This window comes from Papilio machaon, chromosome 18 (assembly GCF_912999745.1).
Source record: "Papilio machaon chromosome 18, ilPapMach1.1, whole genome shotgun sequence".
In the NCBI taxonomy this organism is placed as follows: Eukaryota; Metazoa; Arthropoda; class Insecta; order Lepidoptera; family Papilionidae; genus Papilio; species Papilio machaon.
In genome coordinates, this window is record NC_060003.1 from 1,845,960 (window position 1) to 1,865,000 (window position 19,041).

At 32.1% G+C, this 19,041-nt stretch overlaps 1 protein-coding gene across 1 annotated transcript; it reads right to left on the reverse strand.

Annotated features, from left to right (window-relative positions):
* Window positions 1-217: 217 nt before the first annotated feature.
* Window positions 218-13,707, reverse strand: LOC106715452 (atrial natriuretic peptide receptor 2). Its single transcript, XM_014508744.2, has 8 exons — window positions 13,581-13,707; window positions 5,820-5,956; window positions 5,340-5,484; window positions 4,303-4,452; window positions 1,935-2,127; window positions 1,600-1,774; window positions 981-1,171; window positions 218-739 (listed from the first exon to the last, which is right to left on the reverse strand). The coding sequence occupies exons 2-8, from the start codon at window positions 5,953-5,955 to the stop codon at window positions 245-247; spliced, it is 1,485 nt and encodes a 494-aa protein (XP_014364230.2). The 5' UTR covers window position 5,956; window positions 13,581-13,707; the 3' UTR covers window positions 218-244.
* Between the last annotated feature and the right edge of the window lie 5,334 nt (window positions 13,708-19,041).

Genomic DNA, 19,041 nt, shown 5'->3' on the forward strand with positions numbered 1-19,041 from the left:
AGACTAAACTAATTATAGCAACCTAGACCAAAAACACATTCAAGGTCATGACATCGTCTGTCCTATGAGAAACCTAAATTACCAAAACAACAATATTGTAGACATTAGCAACTCTATATTTAATATTAGTGACTAGATTCAATAGTGGTGCTTTGCACAATATTATCTTACAAAATATTAATGACTACTTAATTAATAGTATATTAATAGACCGGGCTTGAAGGTAGACGATGATGTTTAGTGTTTACACAGGTTTAGTTTTACTTTTATTTGAAGTTTCTACATTAACTCCACTGTTGAATTTATTCACAACATCACGTACTTTCCCTTTACTTATAACTAATTCTTTATCATACGTGGGAGTGATTAGGCCCTTTTCACCATTGCATACAGTTTTGTTAGCGACTGAAGGATTAAAATTAGCGCTCTGTGATTTTCTGAATTCTTTAACAGCGTTATCTATGTTATTAATAAGATCTTTCGCAACGAATGTTGCTATTTCATGTTTAATGCGATCTCTTTCACTTAGTAATTCTTCTGGTGTATTTTTGCTAGTTTCCTTTGTAACGTTACGTTCAGGGCTTTGGCTGTGAGTTAAAGAATGAGCAGCAGGACTGTCAGGTCCTTGGAATGTTATACTCGGATTGGTTTGAGCGATTTGGTTACAAATTATTTCAGTGTCTCTTGATTCATTTGGTTTTTCTCCTATTAACCAATATGTTACCATTTTGCCTTTACCCTAAAATGATAGATAACAAATTTTATAATTTTAAATAGATACCTCAATACAAAAGAGATTTTCTTTTACTATAAGCGACAGAAAAAATTATTACTTCCAGAGTAAGAAATGAAAGAGAGAGTAAAGGTCTGACGCGGCTTTTCTTCCAATCATTTCTAACTTCCACTTCTTAAAAATTAAAAGAATTAAACCGATAAACAAAAATCTACAAAAACATTTTAAATCAAGAAAACAACTTTACCTTCATAGTAATTTCCCCTCGGCACTCAAGTTCGAAGCAGTCGTACAAATCAAGTATCTCTTTAGTCTTCGGACTGACGTGTATTTTAAGAGCTTCGCCGTGGGATTCCATCCTAGAGGCGGTATTCACTGTGTCCCCGAAAAGGCAGTAGCGAGGCATTTTCAACCCAACAACGCCAGCCACACACGGCCCTGTAATAAAACGTTATTAGTACACTGTAATCAAATTGCATTTGAGTCTCTGATTTTTTACTTGTTATATATACTTTGTTATTAAATTATTTCATAAAAAAGATCAGTCTGTACATCATTTGTCTGTACAAACTTTAGTATGTAAAAATATACATCTAATTTTTAACAGCTTAAGAATGACCAAATTTCTTCTGTTTCCTAACATTAACAACGACTTTCATTCGGTTTTAACCCTCTCTTAACCTTGCCTTTCCATTCTATAACCTTTTCCTACACTCTGCAAGCTCATCCTTTGAAAGGTCATTAACTCTTCATACCTGAATGCACCCCTTTTGTCCTCTCCCCTGTCTGAGATCACGTTCTTAAAACATTGTACCAGAGGCAAAGCTGTATGTACTACATTTCAACTAGCTTATATTTCTCAGTACCTGTATGCATCCCGATCCTTAACAACAGCCTCTCCCCCGGCCGGTGTGGCACTGTCTTAACACGCACTGCTCTGAGCAGCGCAAGTGACATTCGCGCGATCTCCGCAGCGTGTCGACTGCCGTTACGCATCGGTAGACCAGACACCACCATGTATGCGTCTCCTATAGTCTCCACCTAAACATACGGAACTGTTTCAAACCAGTTTGAATTGATTTGAGCTGGTTTTAACTGACTTAACGTCTGTCGACAAAGGTAAATTGAAATTATTGGTGCCAAATCATAGAATAGCCTCTTAAAATTGTGTTCTTAAATTGATTTAATATCATTATCATACCTTATACACGTCGAAATTCTCGATAATTGAGTCAAAGCTCGTATACAGATCGTTAAGTAGGTCGACAACTTCGAGTGGCGTGGACTCCGCGGAGAGTTTCGTGAAGCCGATGATATCGCTAAAGTAGATGGTCACTTGGTCATACGTCTCCGCCATTACTGGCTGTCCGAGGATGAGTTGTGATGCCACTGACCTAAGTAAAGTAAACCGTATAAATAATTAGATTTACGATGACATGCAATAATTTCGCATATTTCGAGCAGCTATGCATGTCATAAATAATGTGTATATTTTTATCTTCTTTGGGAATTCTTTAATGTAGAAGTCTGCATTAAACGACCACTAAACCATTGTTATATAATCTTATTTAGTGATGGAAACTGTACTATTTGTAGAACACTTTCTAATGCTTTGTCTATTCGTGTTGAAAAATAACACGATGTACACTAACATGAGAAAAATAAAAAATATCAAAGGAAAAAAATCATGGTCCCTTCGAGCTCAGAAATAAATTTGAAGTTAACAACATTAATATGCTTTCAACAATAACGATTGTAATATTATATCTTCTTTTTTTCTTGAGTTCAGTGACAATATAGATAAAACTTAAGTACACACTCAGATACTTAAGTTTTACTCCAGCCCAGAACTAAAGTGCACTTAGTTGTACGTACTTGGACAGATTTCGTTAAGATACGCTACAGTATAAAATTACACTCAAGTTATACACAGCTACGTTCTTTTGCAATAATAAATAGAATTATTTAAACTCGCTTGATAACCAAGTTTTTTGACTTATCCATGTAAAAAAAAACTTTTGACTAAACCCGGTATTGTTTATTATCTTCAGGAAAAGGAAGATTTGTTTCTACATTAAAATACCTGTACAAAACATAATCTACCCTTCAAACACTTGAAAAAAAAAAAAGATTTCGGTTTTCGGTTATGTGTTTCTCTAGTGAAAACCCAGTACTTTCTAAAGAATAAACAACTAAAAACAAGTCTAGCTGTCGCATATTTTAAATCGGTTAACAAAAGAGTCTCCCTTTGTATAGATTTCATATACTAAATCAACACTAAAACGGCCACTTAACTTTAATTGCAATACGAAAATCAGTCATTACGTAGTACCTATTAGTGTCTGTGAAAAACTTTTCCATATATCTCTAGAGTCATATCTAACTTCACTACCTTTTAGACTTAAATATCCCCTATCGTATTGTACATCTATAGTTACTTAATTCGGCTATCATCTACCTTTGTAGCCTAGAATCAATCTCATTATCAGTAACAACTGGATACTGTGTACACAATCCTATGATTTAATTAGAGCGTAACAAAGTTTACTCGTGTATGATAAATGAGTCAATCAATCAGAATATGATGAGAGGTTGTTTGTAGCTAACGTAATACAAACTTAGTTTAGTTTCGAATTAAGTTAATATCAATTAGACAATAAATTTAATTAACAAATATGACTAATATGTGTATCTTAAAATAATTTCGCGATTTCATCGTTAAGAAAATAAGGAAATTAAATATAATAAAATAAAAGAATCTAGAATATTACGTCAATGGAATAGTCTGATTCCTAGAAACTTTGTCGAAAAAATGTATGGGATTCGAATGTTCCAGAATCTACTAGAACAAAGACAAAAGACATACGAAAAGAAGATCGTAATTCGGCCTATATAAGGAGAGTCTGACCCGACCCGCAGCAGTCTTAACGTGAATATTGAAGAAGTAACAAGTGAAAAGGAAGTGGAAGTAAAGAAGAAAGTGCAATTGGTGAAGTGTAGTGACAGTTGTGTAGTGTTACAGTGACTTAGTGTGTGGTGCTGAAAGACAGCAATAACAGTGTTTGGACAAGTTGTACAGTGAATCCTTAGTACTGTAAGTTATAATTAATCAAAGTAGAAATTTAACAGTGTTTTTTGTAACAATATTTTTCAACTAGTGTTTTGTTGTTAAAACACTTCATAATTCATTGAAAATATAGTAAAAACACTTAGTAACGGAATAGAAGCTATCTAGGAAAGAATTTATTTTAAAAGTACAACTTCAATTTGTTATAGAACTACTCCCCGGGTTGGATAAAGTGTATATACAATTAACTTCAAAGCGAAAGTTTAAAACCTAACTCAAGTAACAATTATAAGTTTTAAACTAAGTTATTTTTAAGTTTAAAATACATTTTACATGTAATATTTTTATGTCATCGTAACTAGTTAAATATGTATACGTTTCATATAAATCTACACACAGTAATTGGGTGTAATTTAAATTAATATTTGATCCAAATAAATAGAGCAAGTTAAATTAACAAGTTTAACTTACCTTAGGTAACATTTATAAGTTTAAAACTTACTTAGGTAATAGTTGATACAATAATTCCTCACATTTCCTCTTCTCTTCCAGATAGTCCGATGTCCGCTCTTCAACTAGAGCTTCCAAGTTGTTCGCATATTGTTCCACTTGTGTCAGTAACATGTCCAAACGAGTCGACGTCTCGCAATCTCTGTTAACAATAGTACCTTTAACAATACTGGGTATGGTGTTTCTATCTCTTTTAGATTAATTTATTGACAGAATTCAGACTGATATTTCTGTTGTTTTGTTTCTAAACTTAACAATCGAGTGTACCATAGAGAATTAGTGTGTATACCATAGAGTTGTTGTATCAAATGAAAACGTACAAACAGTTTTCTAAAATATTATTAAACAGTTTAAATTTAATTCCTTTGTCTAAAAAACTTATACTTAAAATCTTTTTGAAATAAAATTTGAGATGTATTTGTAGTGAAGGAAAAAACATCAAAAGATATATTCCTACAATCCTTATATAATATTCTTCGAGTGGGTGCTACAGTATAAATTACATATTCAAAAGGGTATCAAAGATAATGTAAACAGAAAAAACTATTCGGACATATTTATGTCGTGCGAAATCAAGACATGTGTGTGTTATGGCCTACATTTTGTTTTGGCAAAGATTTTACTCACAAAAACTACGCATTACTAAAAAAATAATACGAAACATATCACATTGTAGTTAAAAATATAAGTCTCTTATTGTAAATTAACATAACATAAAATTGGAGTTTATTAACTATTAGCTGTCTGCCGCGACCCCGTCTTTGCGGCATTAAAAAAAACTTGATTGTGCCTATGTGTTCTTCCAGACTTTGCACAACCTATATGTCAGATTTCATCGAGATGCAGTCGTTTCGGAAATACCTTCAAACAAACATCTATCCATCCATCTAAATATTCGCATTTATAATATTAAATTAGCAAGGCAATGTTAAGGACGTTAATTTTTAAAATGAATCTTTGAGGTAAATAATATATACTTCAAAAATAACATAAATGAAACATTTAACAATAACAAGAAAGGATTCTTACTTGTTTATTTTTTGGATGTTTTCTTTAAGTGCTGAAAAATCCGGACGATCATCTTCCGGTAGTGTCCAAGGCGGTTCCCCCGTCAGTGATTGTCTTGGTGATGCGGACAGCGGGGACGTTCCTCGATTCCTCATATCCGCATTCCCTATGTACAACACATAGAATTTTACGATTTTATAAATGTAGCTCTAAATTTACAAAATTATGCAATTCCTTCTTCCCGCAGAGTATTTATTTTTACATTTGTCACGAAAGGTACCAATTTATCTGTATCTATAGTGATCTGTGCCAAAAAGTGATCTTTCATTCTTCACTATTTTTAAACACCTATCAATTATAATAATTATGGTATTTTTGCTAATAAAACGATTCCATGTTCATTTTATAGCACAAATTAGAAATTAGATTACAAAATTACATTGAATTTGACGTAAAAATTGTATAAATTGATTTGTAAATGTGCGAATATAAAACGGTTACGTTTAAACTTGTCTTCCAAGATGGCGGCGCAGTAGTCGCAAGCGAGTGTGCAATGCGGCCTGCGCATCTCTAGCAGCGGGCTGACAGCGCGTCGCGGACTAGGCGAGTCCGCGCCGCCAGGTGGCACCAATGACATTCTGTTGGACGAAATGTAAATTTAAATTTTGTAAAATTCAGATTTCCAGAATTGTAAATAACATTAATTTTGTAAAATTGTAATTTACATAAATTTGTCCAGACTACGATCAACATCTTTGAGAAATTTCATCAAGAATCCTTTTGCCGTTCCAGAGAAATCTTCACACAAACATCCATCCATCCATCTAAATATTCGCATTTATAATATTAGGTCCTTACATATGAAATTGTCGTTTTTCGTACTGGCCACTTTAATCACGAATTTCTCCTCTTTGGTAAGGAATTCCAAATTCAAATTTGTACAGCTATAGACTCATGTATTTGTGGTTCGATGACCGTCATTCATTTGTTTTTTTTTCTTCTGTTTTTTTCTGTTTGCGTCACTCATTTTACAAAATGGAAAACTTAAAATATCGCATTATTTACGAGTACGAGTTCCGCCGTGGCACTAGTGCTGCGGAAACGACTCGAAGGGTGAATGATGTGTATTGCGGTCGTGTTGCAAAAGAAAACACAGTTCGTTTTTGGTTCCAACGTTTTCGTTCTGGAAATTTCGATCTGCAGAACAAGCCCCGTGGACGGCCTGAGACTCAAGTTGATAATGAAGAGTTGAAGGCTATTGTGGAAGCGGATCCATCGCAAACCACGTCCGAGTTAGCTGCAGGCTGCGATGTTAGTGATAAAACTGTTTTAATTCACTTGAAGCAAATTGGGAAGATTAAAAAGCTTGAAAGGTGGGTACCTCACGAATTGACTGAAGCAAACCGGCAAACGCGCGTCGACTGTTGCGTTACATTACTAAACCTGCACAATAATGAAGGTATTTTAAACCGAATCATTACCTGTGATGAAAAATGGGTTCTTTACGATAATCGGAAGCGCTCAGCGCAATGGTTGGATCCTGGCCAGCCAGCCAAATCCTGCCCCAAGCGAAAATTAACCCCAAAAAAGTTACTTGTAAGCGTTTGGTGGACTAGTGCCGGTATTGTTCATTACAGTTTTCTCAAATCTGGCCAGACTATTACGGCTGATGTCTATTGTCAGCAATTGCAAACCATGATGGAAAAGCTAGCGGCTAAACAACCTAGGCTGGTCAATCGCTCCACGCCACTGCTGCTTCACGACAACGCTAGACCACACACTGCGCAACAGACGGCTACTAAATTAGAAGAGCTTCAATTGGAAAGTCTAAGACATCCTCCGTACTCCCCGGACCTTGCTCCAACAGATTACCATTTTTTTCGAAATTTAGATAACTTCTTGCAAGGGAAAAAATTCAACTCCGATGGGGCAGTCCAAATCGCCTTCAAAGATTTTATTGATTCCCGTCCGACTGGTTTTTTTAGTAAAGGGATCAATGAACTACCTATGAGATGGCAAAAGTGCATAGAAAATAATGGTTCATACCTTGATTAATTAAATATATTATATTAAAAAATATTCGACTTTTTGTTCCTCCCATACAAAACGCCAATTTCATATGTAAGGACCTAATATTAGTAAGATTTACATAACTCATTATATCTTAAGCTTTTGTTAAAACATATAAGAAATACTAAAAGAAATTTATTTCAATATAGAGATCGCCCCTGACTTCACTGTAGAAAAAAATAGCCTATAATTTCAACTAATTTCATATTATTTTGAAAAGGTTCGATGTTTATGTGATTTGGTAAAGAGGTTCTGTGCGGCGGGGTCGATGAACTTTTTATCTATTTAACTGTTGGCTCCAACGCCAACAAACTTTTATAAATCAGACGTCTTTTTTTCATATACACTTCTTTCTTTATATTTTTAAAATATCTCAATGGTGGTTTTTAAAACAATCATTTTAACCCTTGAGCACTAGAAAACGTGGTGTTCAGTGGTTATGTCATCGAAAAAATGTAGTGTTTTTTTCAAGACCCATTTAAGCTACCTTTATCTCAGTCTACTTTAATTAGATTAATGCATTGGCTTAAAAAGCGGCTTCCGCGAAATTTCTTTAATTAAATTCAATCAATGCGGAAGTGAAATCTCTTGTAATTAAGTAAATTGAGTATATATATGCCTAATTTAGAAAAACTTAATTCGGGAAGTTTCTGCTTAGAGAAAAAGCCTCTATAACATTTTAGTTAATGATATTTTTTTACCAACTTATTGACCCCTCTGGTGTTTTGTAGTGCGATTTTAGAGGACACATTCCTCTATATCTAAGATTACATATATGTTTTTGTACACTGTTATTAAAATTTCCCTTCCCCACTTTCTAGACTCACATGATTAATGGACGAATCTTCACTGTAAATTAAAAATAGATTTTATAAATATCTTAACTTATGTTTTGATCAAATTTAATTATTAAGAAAATTTGTTTCAAATTAGAACTTAGTAGGGCATGTAAGTAAATAAATACTCTATACTAAGGGTCTAAAGTAAATAAGGTTTACAAGATTTTCAATGGAGATTAAAGGGCCTTTTGCCTGCTTCCGAATCGAGGTTCGCCGATCCTCTATTAAGGTCGATTAGAAAGTCGGCACAAAGTAAAAGATGCATTAACTCACTTAAGATGACTTTCCCTCGAATTAAAATATCCTTCGATAACAATTTTCTTTAATGCTACGTTCTAACGTCTATATAAACAAAAGAATAGTTAAATCTATATATATAAAAAAGTGGTGTTAGTTACACTATTTATAACTCAAGAACGGCTGAATCGATTTGACTGAAAATTGGTGGGCAGGTAGCTTAGAACCAGGACATAGAATAATTTTTACCCCGTTTTCTATTTTTTATTCCGCGCGGACGGAGTCGCGGGTAAAAGCTAGTAATCAATAAACCAAGATTTTTGTTGCAACCATTTGAAACTGGTTAAATATCAAACGAAAATGTCACTATTTAATGTGTAGTAAATTGTTACAATCCATATCGCAGTAGCTTAAGGAGTTTACTACACAAGACAACTAAATCTTCGTAACCTGATAAATCCAATCGCTAAGCGACTTACGCAATATAACGTCGTAGAGTTACGTACGTAGCGCGCGTTGCCAACATATAAACTAATCTAAAATCAATTTTTTCTACGCCTACATTGCTTAATAATCGTTACTTACGTTGTTCGTAATATTGATTGCAAATTAATTCAATATACCGCCTACACAATGCGTAAGTAATAAAGTAGGAAGTAGGTTGGGATACATAAATAACATCATAAACACAGTATAATTATAAGGAGTGGCCGAGCAGTAAACAGAGACATTACAAGATTTATTAACCATTTGAATCCATCAAGACTTAAGTAATTAAATAAAACAACATTATGTTGTCTCTGTGACTTCAATAAATATGAAAGGGATGTCACTACAGTTTTGTTCAAGTATTTGAAATATTGGATTTGAAATTAAGAAACCATGCTATTACGTGCCTTTATTTCAACGGCTCTCTGAAAAAGAGAAATGTTTTTGTTTGTAATCGACTTTGAAATTTCATTTTAGACGTTTAACATAACTCACGCTTGTAACCCAGAGGGGTTGGCAGAGATCACGGACCTCCATTTGGCATGGTCATACGAACCGCAATCCACTATTCGCCATTTCGGGAGATGGAACGTGACTGGTGGCGAGCCGCGTCGCCGAAATTTTCTCCGCGGAATTAGTTAACTTTTCACTGTTATGTGCAGGTTGCATCACAATGTTTTCCTTCACCGTAAGAACGTCGTATAAATGTACATATGTAAATCTAAAATCGAAAAACACATCGGTACATGGCGGGATTCGAATCCAGGACCTGCAGATTGCAAGTCTAGTGCTTAACCCCTGAGCCACCGACGCTTCTCTACGTTTTTAGATGTTTTAATTTAATTAAAATTTAAAATATTTACTACCATGAAATTCTTTTATAAACATTAATCAATAGTGTTGTATTATATAACCGAAACTATTAGGCGATCGAAGGAAAGCTTACTTATGTTCAGAGTAAATAAAACTTCCCTCGTAATCCCGTAAGCCTCGTAAGATATATAGAAATAAATAGAAATTGTGGGCTATTTATTTTATTGCTACGGCCTTCTAAGTGGTCATCTAAAAATATCACGCCCAAGGGATAAGTTTGGCAAATATATTTTTTATATTATAAATACATCTAATGACATAGTCTGTTTCGGTAGCTCGTAATCTGCAAGTCCTGGGCTTGAATCCTGCCATGTACCAAAGTGTTTAAGGATTTACATATATACATATATTCGACGTTATTACGATGAAGGAATACATCGTGATGCAAGCTGCACATATCTGCGAAATATTATAAACTAGCTTTTACCCGCGACTCCGTCCTCGTGGAATAAAATTAGAAAACGGGGTAAAATTATCCTATGTCCGTTTCCTGGTTCTAAGCTACCTGCCCACCAATTTTCAGTCAAATCGATTCAGCCGTTCTTAAGTTATAAATAGTGTAACTAACACAACTTTCTTTTATATATATAGATATATGCGTGAAATCTACCGGCACTGGGCCAGCGTGGTTAACTCTGGCCTTGTTAACTCTAACTTAGGGTACGAGCTCTTTAGTGGGGACTATAATGAGCTGATGATGATGATATATCAACTTTATGTATGTCATAATTTATTCAAAGCGATAGTGGTCAATGCTGCGGGAGGTCATATCCGTTCGTCTACTATATTATTTTTGTTTAGTTTTCAAAAAACACAAGTCAGATATAAATTGAAGAATGACTGTAGATTAATTTTAAAACATATTTTTTGACACATTCAAATCAAGATTGACACAATTTGATTTATTGTCGGCCTCAAACTAGACTTTTCATTCAAACTTTCACGTGTTTAATGTTTAATGTAACTATATTTTTATTGACTTGATATAAAAATGTAAAATAAAAAACAGTTTAAGAAATAAAATTAAACTGTTTTTTATTTTACTGAAAAATTATGGAAATTAATATTTATTCAGAAGCAGCGCAGGTTTTTTGTTTGCTTTTATAAAAACGCTTTATTAAAATATTTAATTAAACTCCCGGACGGAGTAAAAATTAAATGATGAGCGGAGCATATCAAACGAAATGTTTTCTTCATTAAAAATATCTTTCACAAAATAAAGATACTTTTTTAATAAAATTATAAAGTACATTTTTAGATAGCAACAAATTGTAAATTAAAATCTCGTTTTTTTATTATTGTTCGTTTTCCATAACACAATGTTGCCATGTTTTAGGAAATCGTTTCAACGTTTCTTGCCTTATTTCGTTACATTGACGTACAGCAAAAAAAAGTGAAGCAATTTGATGCTGTGAAATGAAGCGTATTATAGTTAAGGAAGTAAAAATTTGTCTTCGAGCAAAGATTTCAGACATTGCGTGAGACGATTTTGGCGTTTTGCCAAAATGCGTTATAAGTTCATTGAACTATTAACATTTATTGTTATCTTTGTTCAATATTTATTTGATTTAAGTATGTACCTCTATTCTTTCTATTTCTATTATAATCTTTCATACAAACTTTTACAGATTCAATCATAAGTTTGAGTGTGATTAACATTTATACTCTATCTTGAATTACACGTATTATAAGTTGAGAACGAAGGGTATACATAAAATTAAAACAAAATAGAAAGCGATTCTAAGTCCCTAATGGAATAGAGTGGAACTTTCCGTAAAACTTTCTTAAATTGACGCTTCACTTATTTAATTCTAAACCCGATGATATTATAATAAAGAGTATTATTTTCTAGTCTAAATACATTATTCAATAGACAACTTTACGAGTATAACCAAAATATAAATAAACCGCGATGAAAATATAATGATGTCATGTAACAGAACGAACCGGCATCGATGAACTTCTCACGCAAAGGTCGGAACGTGACGTAAAACTATGACATAATTCTAAAAGTACAAACTATATATGAATGTGTTCTATTCTTACATAGGTCTTGCTTTTATTTAGTTTACAAGACTACAAGTCTTAATTTTAAATTACAAAAACATATACAAATCGCAATTTTATAACAAACGTTACAATTAACCCTTGGAACCCTAGAATACTTACCCTGTTTACAATGCGAAAGTTTTTTAATACCCCAACTCCCATACTTGACTTATTTCCATCGTAAATCTTACGTAAATCACTATTAAGAGTAGTTTTTCAGGATTTTCAAAAAAAAAAACGTTTAGCTACTAAAATCTAAAAAGTTTTATGAGTACATGGAGCATTGAAAAAAAAATTACATTCTTAAAGTTAGTAGAAAACTTGATATAATTTTTAAAACTCAATCGAACAACTCCAGTCGCGGAAAGCAAGTAATTAATTTTAAGATAATCGAGATTTCATTCTTGTTTTTATTCAGAACAGCAAAGAACCATTACCGTAATTAGGCATCCATGAACACCCATGGATGCCTAATTACGGTCGAAACTTAGGCAATCAAATACCCTATAGAGTTCTTGCAATAATTCTGTCGTCCAATATTTTACATTGAATCCTTGAAATTTTCCTGCAAATCATTTTTTTCAGTTGATTGAACTATGAAAAGAAAAAAAATTACGACATTCTTAAAAATTACCTCTATAGCAATAACTTTACCTTTAACCTAAACTTTAACTTAATTATAAGCCTTTAATTTAAGCCTTATTTGATAAGAAAACAGTTTTGTTCACGCTATTGCGCAATTAATGTTATTTTCATTTTTAATACTCTTATAAATTACTTCGTTAATAACTTTACTTGAATATTTAAGATTTCTAAAATTTTAAGAAGAAAGTAAAGTTGCATATTTGAACCATGTTTTACAACCCGAAAAATATGAGCTTCTTCAACTCATAGTGATGGCCAAAATCGCAGGCAAAAGACATGTTGGAATAAAAAGAAATTCATGGTTAAGAAACATCCGGCAATAAATCACTATTGCTAGCGTTGAACAACTTTTTCACTTAGAACATGACAGGGATGGATACGCTGAGCTGACAACCAACCTCCAGCAATGCTGAGGTATTAGAAGAAATAGATTAATTCAAAATAATATTCTATAATTTAATCTATTATTATCACTTATCATTAACCTTTCATTAAATAAAAATTGCGTTTTTCACATTTTGATTTTACTTACATTACTTACTTATTGTCTTTAAAAATACTGTCAATTTTCATCCAAACATTTTCTTTTTTTTTCATTTAAACTCTTTATTGCTTACATTGCAATGAAAAACAATTAACTAAAGATATTAAATGTAAATATTTGCAAAGAAGGTTTTATCGCTATCAGCGATTTCTACCAGTCAACCCAGTAGGACAGGAGAGATATACTAAAATAAATAATAGGGTAACAAGAAAACTCAAAAAGAAATATAAAAGAGCAAAAATCATTCATGATAAAAATACAGTTACTAAACAGAAGCCTCTCATAAAGTTAGAAGTAAACACAACCAATGCATAGAAATGTTATTAAATTTATACAATACATAAATAATAAATATGTTTATAAAATAAAATAAAATTATATTCAAGTAAGAATCCTTATAAATATACTAGAAACATCAATCCAACTTGTGCTAGACAAAATAACCGTTATCGTTCGATGACCTACATCTCCCGCGTCGAACTTAACTAGCTACTAAGTAAGGTAACTTAAACTTACATTTTCACTTATTCCAACCACTTCACTCACACACAAATAATTCAATAACAACGTATGTTTTATGTTATCGCGTAATGTTCGTAGAACACCGGTGTTGTAGACACGTGGCTACGGGCGTAGCGGTCTACGTTCGTAGCGCGACTGTAGCTCGTAGCTACAGCCTACGGTGCTCGAGAGAAATCCCACGATCTGATCGATGAGGCTTCACGCCTAACGTAGCTCTACTATATGTCATTATTTCTACATGTAAATATTTTTTTTAGATAAATTTAATGACATAGAATATTAAAATATTTGTTCCTATAAAAATGTATTCTACTGTTTAGTAAATAAAATATTTTATTATTAATACATTAATATTAAAAAGTACCTTATGATCTAATATTGAAAGAAAATCCAATATTCCAAATAACAATTTTCATTCCAAAAAAAACCTTTTGATCTTTAATATTTCTTTCTACATTTGAATTTTAATCTTGCTCTTAATTCGACGGCGAGGTTTAGTTATGAATAAAAACTGAAATGTATTTTACTTTTCACCTTCGCTACCTTTCACAAAAACTGTATAAATATTAAAGTTGTTTTTTTTTAGTGCTAATCAGAATCTTTTATGGGAATTAATCTTAAACACACACTATATTAGTACCTATTGACATATGTGTCCATACAGTAGATCATTATGTCTGTGATATACGAGTACAATATACATTTTGTTTAATACACAAGTGAAATACTGTGTATATTATACTTCAAAAACCGTAGTATCCAAATGTACCATACAAAATACTCGCATCCATACATTTCATAGCTTGAAGCGACCCTTCTCTTGCAAAAGGGTATGGAGGTTATTAAAGGTAAGGTTCTATTGCGTACCTACATTAAATCGCATTAAGAATACAACAGTAGAATGTATTCGTACGAATGGACAAAAGAATGCGAGAATTCTCTAAGCTTGTTTACATTTGAAAAGAATTTCATTCGAGCAACTCGCATTTACTTTTATGACCGTCTCGTTTTAGAATATGTATGTACATGTTTACTTATTTCAAATTCCATACATCCATTTTTGATGTTGAAGGCCTTATGTGAACTAGGAAACGTAAATATTCGAGACAAATGTTGTATACTTTTGTCGCGAGTATCGCGTAATGTAGAATCATCGAGCCATAGCAACATGTCAACTGTATAAATTTGCTCCGCCATTTATAAAATCGCAGCGACATTTCTCACGACGATCTTGATAAACAGATTGCGAGCCACTGGTTTTGGCGACTACAGAACTAAATGTCGGCGACGCGTCTTTTGTACAAACCTCTATGACCTTATATTGTTTAAGTCGCTTAGCTACTAAAATCGCAGGGTTTCCAAGATTTATTTGCCTTGTGTATGAAGGGGCTATGAGTTAATTTTAAGATTTGTTAATATGTTATAAACGTGTTGTGTAACACGAACCTTAAGAATTATGGTTATAGTGTTTAATTTTAAATCTAAAAACAAATTTACGTACATTACGTAAATCTTATTATATGTTTTTTTGTATTTTATATCATATTAAAATTAGTAAGTTAAGTATTTATTGATATTCATAAGATTCAAACCTCGTTTCCAGAATGAATTTCGTCTCTTTCCAAGTTCAATTTATTAAGAAACTAGCTTTTACCCGCGACTCCGTCCGCGCGGAATAAAAAAAATGCACACAAGATAAAAAAGTTCCTATGTCCGTCTCCTAGCTAAGCCATCTCCCCATCAATTTTTAGCTAAATCAGTTCGACCGATCTTGAGTTATAAATAGTGTAACTAACACGACTTTCTTTTATATATACAAGATACGTCCAAGAACTTTTTACAAAAACCCCAAATATTTTTAAATCCATCATCATCAAGTGAAGTCTTATAATCTTATACGGAAAGTTGTTATATCATTAATGAAGTAAAGTTTCATTTTTAATGAGAAAACTTTGCCTTTGTTGCGTCTACCAAGTTACAAAGCGACTGGTTGGAATGAAGCCACAAAGTAAAAAAAGTAAAAAAAAATCACCCGGAGATTTGCCAAAATTTTCGTTTGATAAAATCGACTTCGTAAATTGGTATAACGCGGAAGAAAAATAGTACTTTTTATACTTCTGTTTACAATATCATTGTATCAACAACTTTTTTTTCTATTACAAAACAGTATCAGTTCTTCTTAATGTGAAGGAAAACATCGTGATGCAACCTGCACATATCAAGAAGAAGAAATTCAAATATATGTGTGAAGTCAGCCCACACTGGGGGCCAGCGTGGTTGACTATGGCCTAGTCACCCCTAACTTGGGGACTTACAGTGATCTGATGATGTTTAGTTACGTTTCGTGTAATAATAACAGTAAAAACTCTAACAAAAAAAAAACATTAATTTAATACTACATCTTAATAGGAAAAACTAGCTTTTAACTTTGCCTGCAACTTAGTTACGTGCGGAATAAAAAAAATTAACTTGTCGATGTTATTCCATAAAGTAATCTATATCTATGCAAAATTTCCTTTACTAAGTTAACTGCTTTAACATTTAACATTAATAAGATTGTTATAAAGATATAGAGAACTTAATTACGTCATTAGTTAAATCTATCGAGTAGAGTTCTATATAAGATTACTGTAAGGATTTTCCTCTTCTAATTTTCTTATATGTCTAACGTTTCTAATTGGACTCAGTAGTAAATTGGACCTTTATTTGTTCATGTACTGAGAATATTTCTAAAAGACAATGTCTCACGCTATGACAAGAGTTGTATAACAGCAAATGTAACAAAGATTCTGTAATTGGTACTTCTCTATGTATATAATGAAACTACCTGTCGCCCACGACTCACCTCGCACGGGTTAAAAATAAAACTTAATAAATCGCCTATGTATTCTTCCAGACTATGTTCTACATCTATAACTAATTTATAACAATATCCATTCAATTGTTCCGGAGATAACTTCAAACAAACATCTATCCATCCATCTAAACATTCGCATTTATAATATAAGTAAGATTAGTTTCTATGTTTATTTTCTTTTATTTTACTTTGATAAGTTATTATAGTTTTTTTTCTGTTTGTTTATTCATTATTTTGATGTATAAATAATACACATCAAATAGTACATTATGTGATATTATTCTTGTGTTGGTTTTGTAAATAAAATAAGTATATTTTCGGGAAAATATTGAAATCAAGTTCAGATGTGTTCATTGAAATACAAAGAAGAAATCTCATTCGAACGATACTTTTGTTTTTGATGTTTTATTATAAAACCAATAAATTTTGTACATTTAATTTTTCTGTACAAATACATTTTTTTAATGTAAAAGAATCACTTTGTAAACAAAGGAATAAAGGAAGCCGTTGTTCAAATACTTCAATGACGCCGCTCTCGGAAATGACTCGATAAAATTATCGCTGGATTGTAATAAAATTGTGAAAGCTTTTAAAATTTAACGTTTAAAGCAAAGATTTAATGTTACTTTACTTGTGAAAAAAGCATTTTTCGCCTTTGTTTCCGGAACCTAACCCATGTCAGTGACATCAAGATAAAACAATAAGTCAGACAGATAGACAGACAGACAGACAGAAAACCGCAAAAAATCGTTATCAGAGCAACACAAATAGATCATGTTAATGAAGATTTTTTTTTAGATATCACATACATACAATCCAATTTTTTTTCTATATATATTTTTCTATACATTTATATTTCTATGTACTATTTTTTTTATTTATATTTCTATACAAATATATATTTTCTGAAAAAAATATTACTACCACATCAGATATTCGTAAATACAGTACAAGTTAATTATTCCAAGTCGTTACGATGTAACAATTGGTGGTTTAACTTAAATGACGTTGTTGAGACGTGCTACTGTATATTAAGTTGATGTTAAGTAAGTTCTAAGCACAAGCACGTACAGCATTTAAAAGTCAAATGTGGTACGAGTAGCCACAGCTTCATTTTCTTTTACAATTTGCTAAGGTCTACGAAAATATATTACTTATAATCTCTACTTAAATACATGTATAAAATCTTGACTTTTATTTTTAATTAATTCTAATAGGATTGTAATAAAAAAGCACAAAGAAACTGTAGTTAACTTATAAAATATCATAACTTGCATTTAATTACAATAATAATCTTAATATATATAAATCTCGTGTCACAATGGTTGTCCTCAATGGACTCCTAAACCACTTAACCGATTATAATAAAATTCGCACACCATGTGCAGTTCGATCCAACTTGAGGGATAGGATAGTTTAAATCTCAAATTATAGTCGCAATTTTAATTTATTGCTAATTATTTGTCTGTTATTATTTGACAGTCACAATTATCTGTTAACTCCAAATGATTCTAACAGATGTCGATACCTTTCGACTGGATTGAGTAAGTAATCAATAGATGGCGCTGCTATGGTAAATATACGAACGTGTCATATAAGCTTATTAACTGCGCGCGGACGGAGTCGCGGGCGACAGCTAGTATTACTTATAAGTTATCGACTTTTTAAAAAGTAATGACAAATCTTCAAATTTTTGTTAACTTACTAAAATTATGTTTTGTGCAATATCTTTAAATTCTCAATGTAACAGAAAAAACAAATGAAAGCGCACACGCGTACGAAAGTGGAGGTGAAACTTAAAAAAAATCTTTATAAATAATTGAGTGATCAATGTAATGTTCAACGCCTGGTACAAACAGTTAGTAAACAGTTTTTATATATGTTCCCTAACGGCCCTTTGTCCGACCTTGACTCTATCCATAAATTTTAACGATCACTAAGAAAATAGAAAGAAATTAGCATTTGTTTGTTCGGGAAATTCTTTAGTTAAAAGTCTTATTAAGTGTTGATTCAAGAAATGGCAATAATAAAAAAGATGAGATAATGTATTATTATGTTTTAAAAAAACAATTTTTTTTATTTGTAAGGTGGCAAACGAGCATTTAGATATCTGAAATTACAGAAACGTTGCCCATTTTGAATAGACAGACAAGGGGAAAAAAAAAAATAAAAAAAACATTCATTCCTATACATCCCCTCTTCTGTCAAATCCAATTCCTAGCTAAAAAGGAGGAAGAGAATGAGGACTAAAATTAGGTCTCCGCTACATAACCTCATCAAACGAAACGCAAAATTGGTTCCACTTGACGCGTGTATTGGTCGAAGTATTGCACCTGACGAGCAGATATATACGTGCGACACATGTGTAAAGTTAATTGAATTTTAATTTGAAAAAAAAAAACTTATTTATAATTTCTTTACTGTAACCTTGGTAAATAACTGATGAATTTTACTGTAACTGTAATATATAATTAAAATACAATCTATACATATGAAAGAAAGTCGTGTTATTTACACTATTTATAACTCAAGATCGGTCGAACTGATTTACTGAAAATTGATGAGGAGGTAGCTTAGATTAGAAATAGGAGACGGACA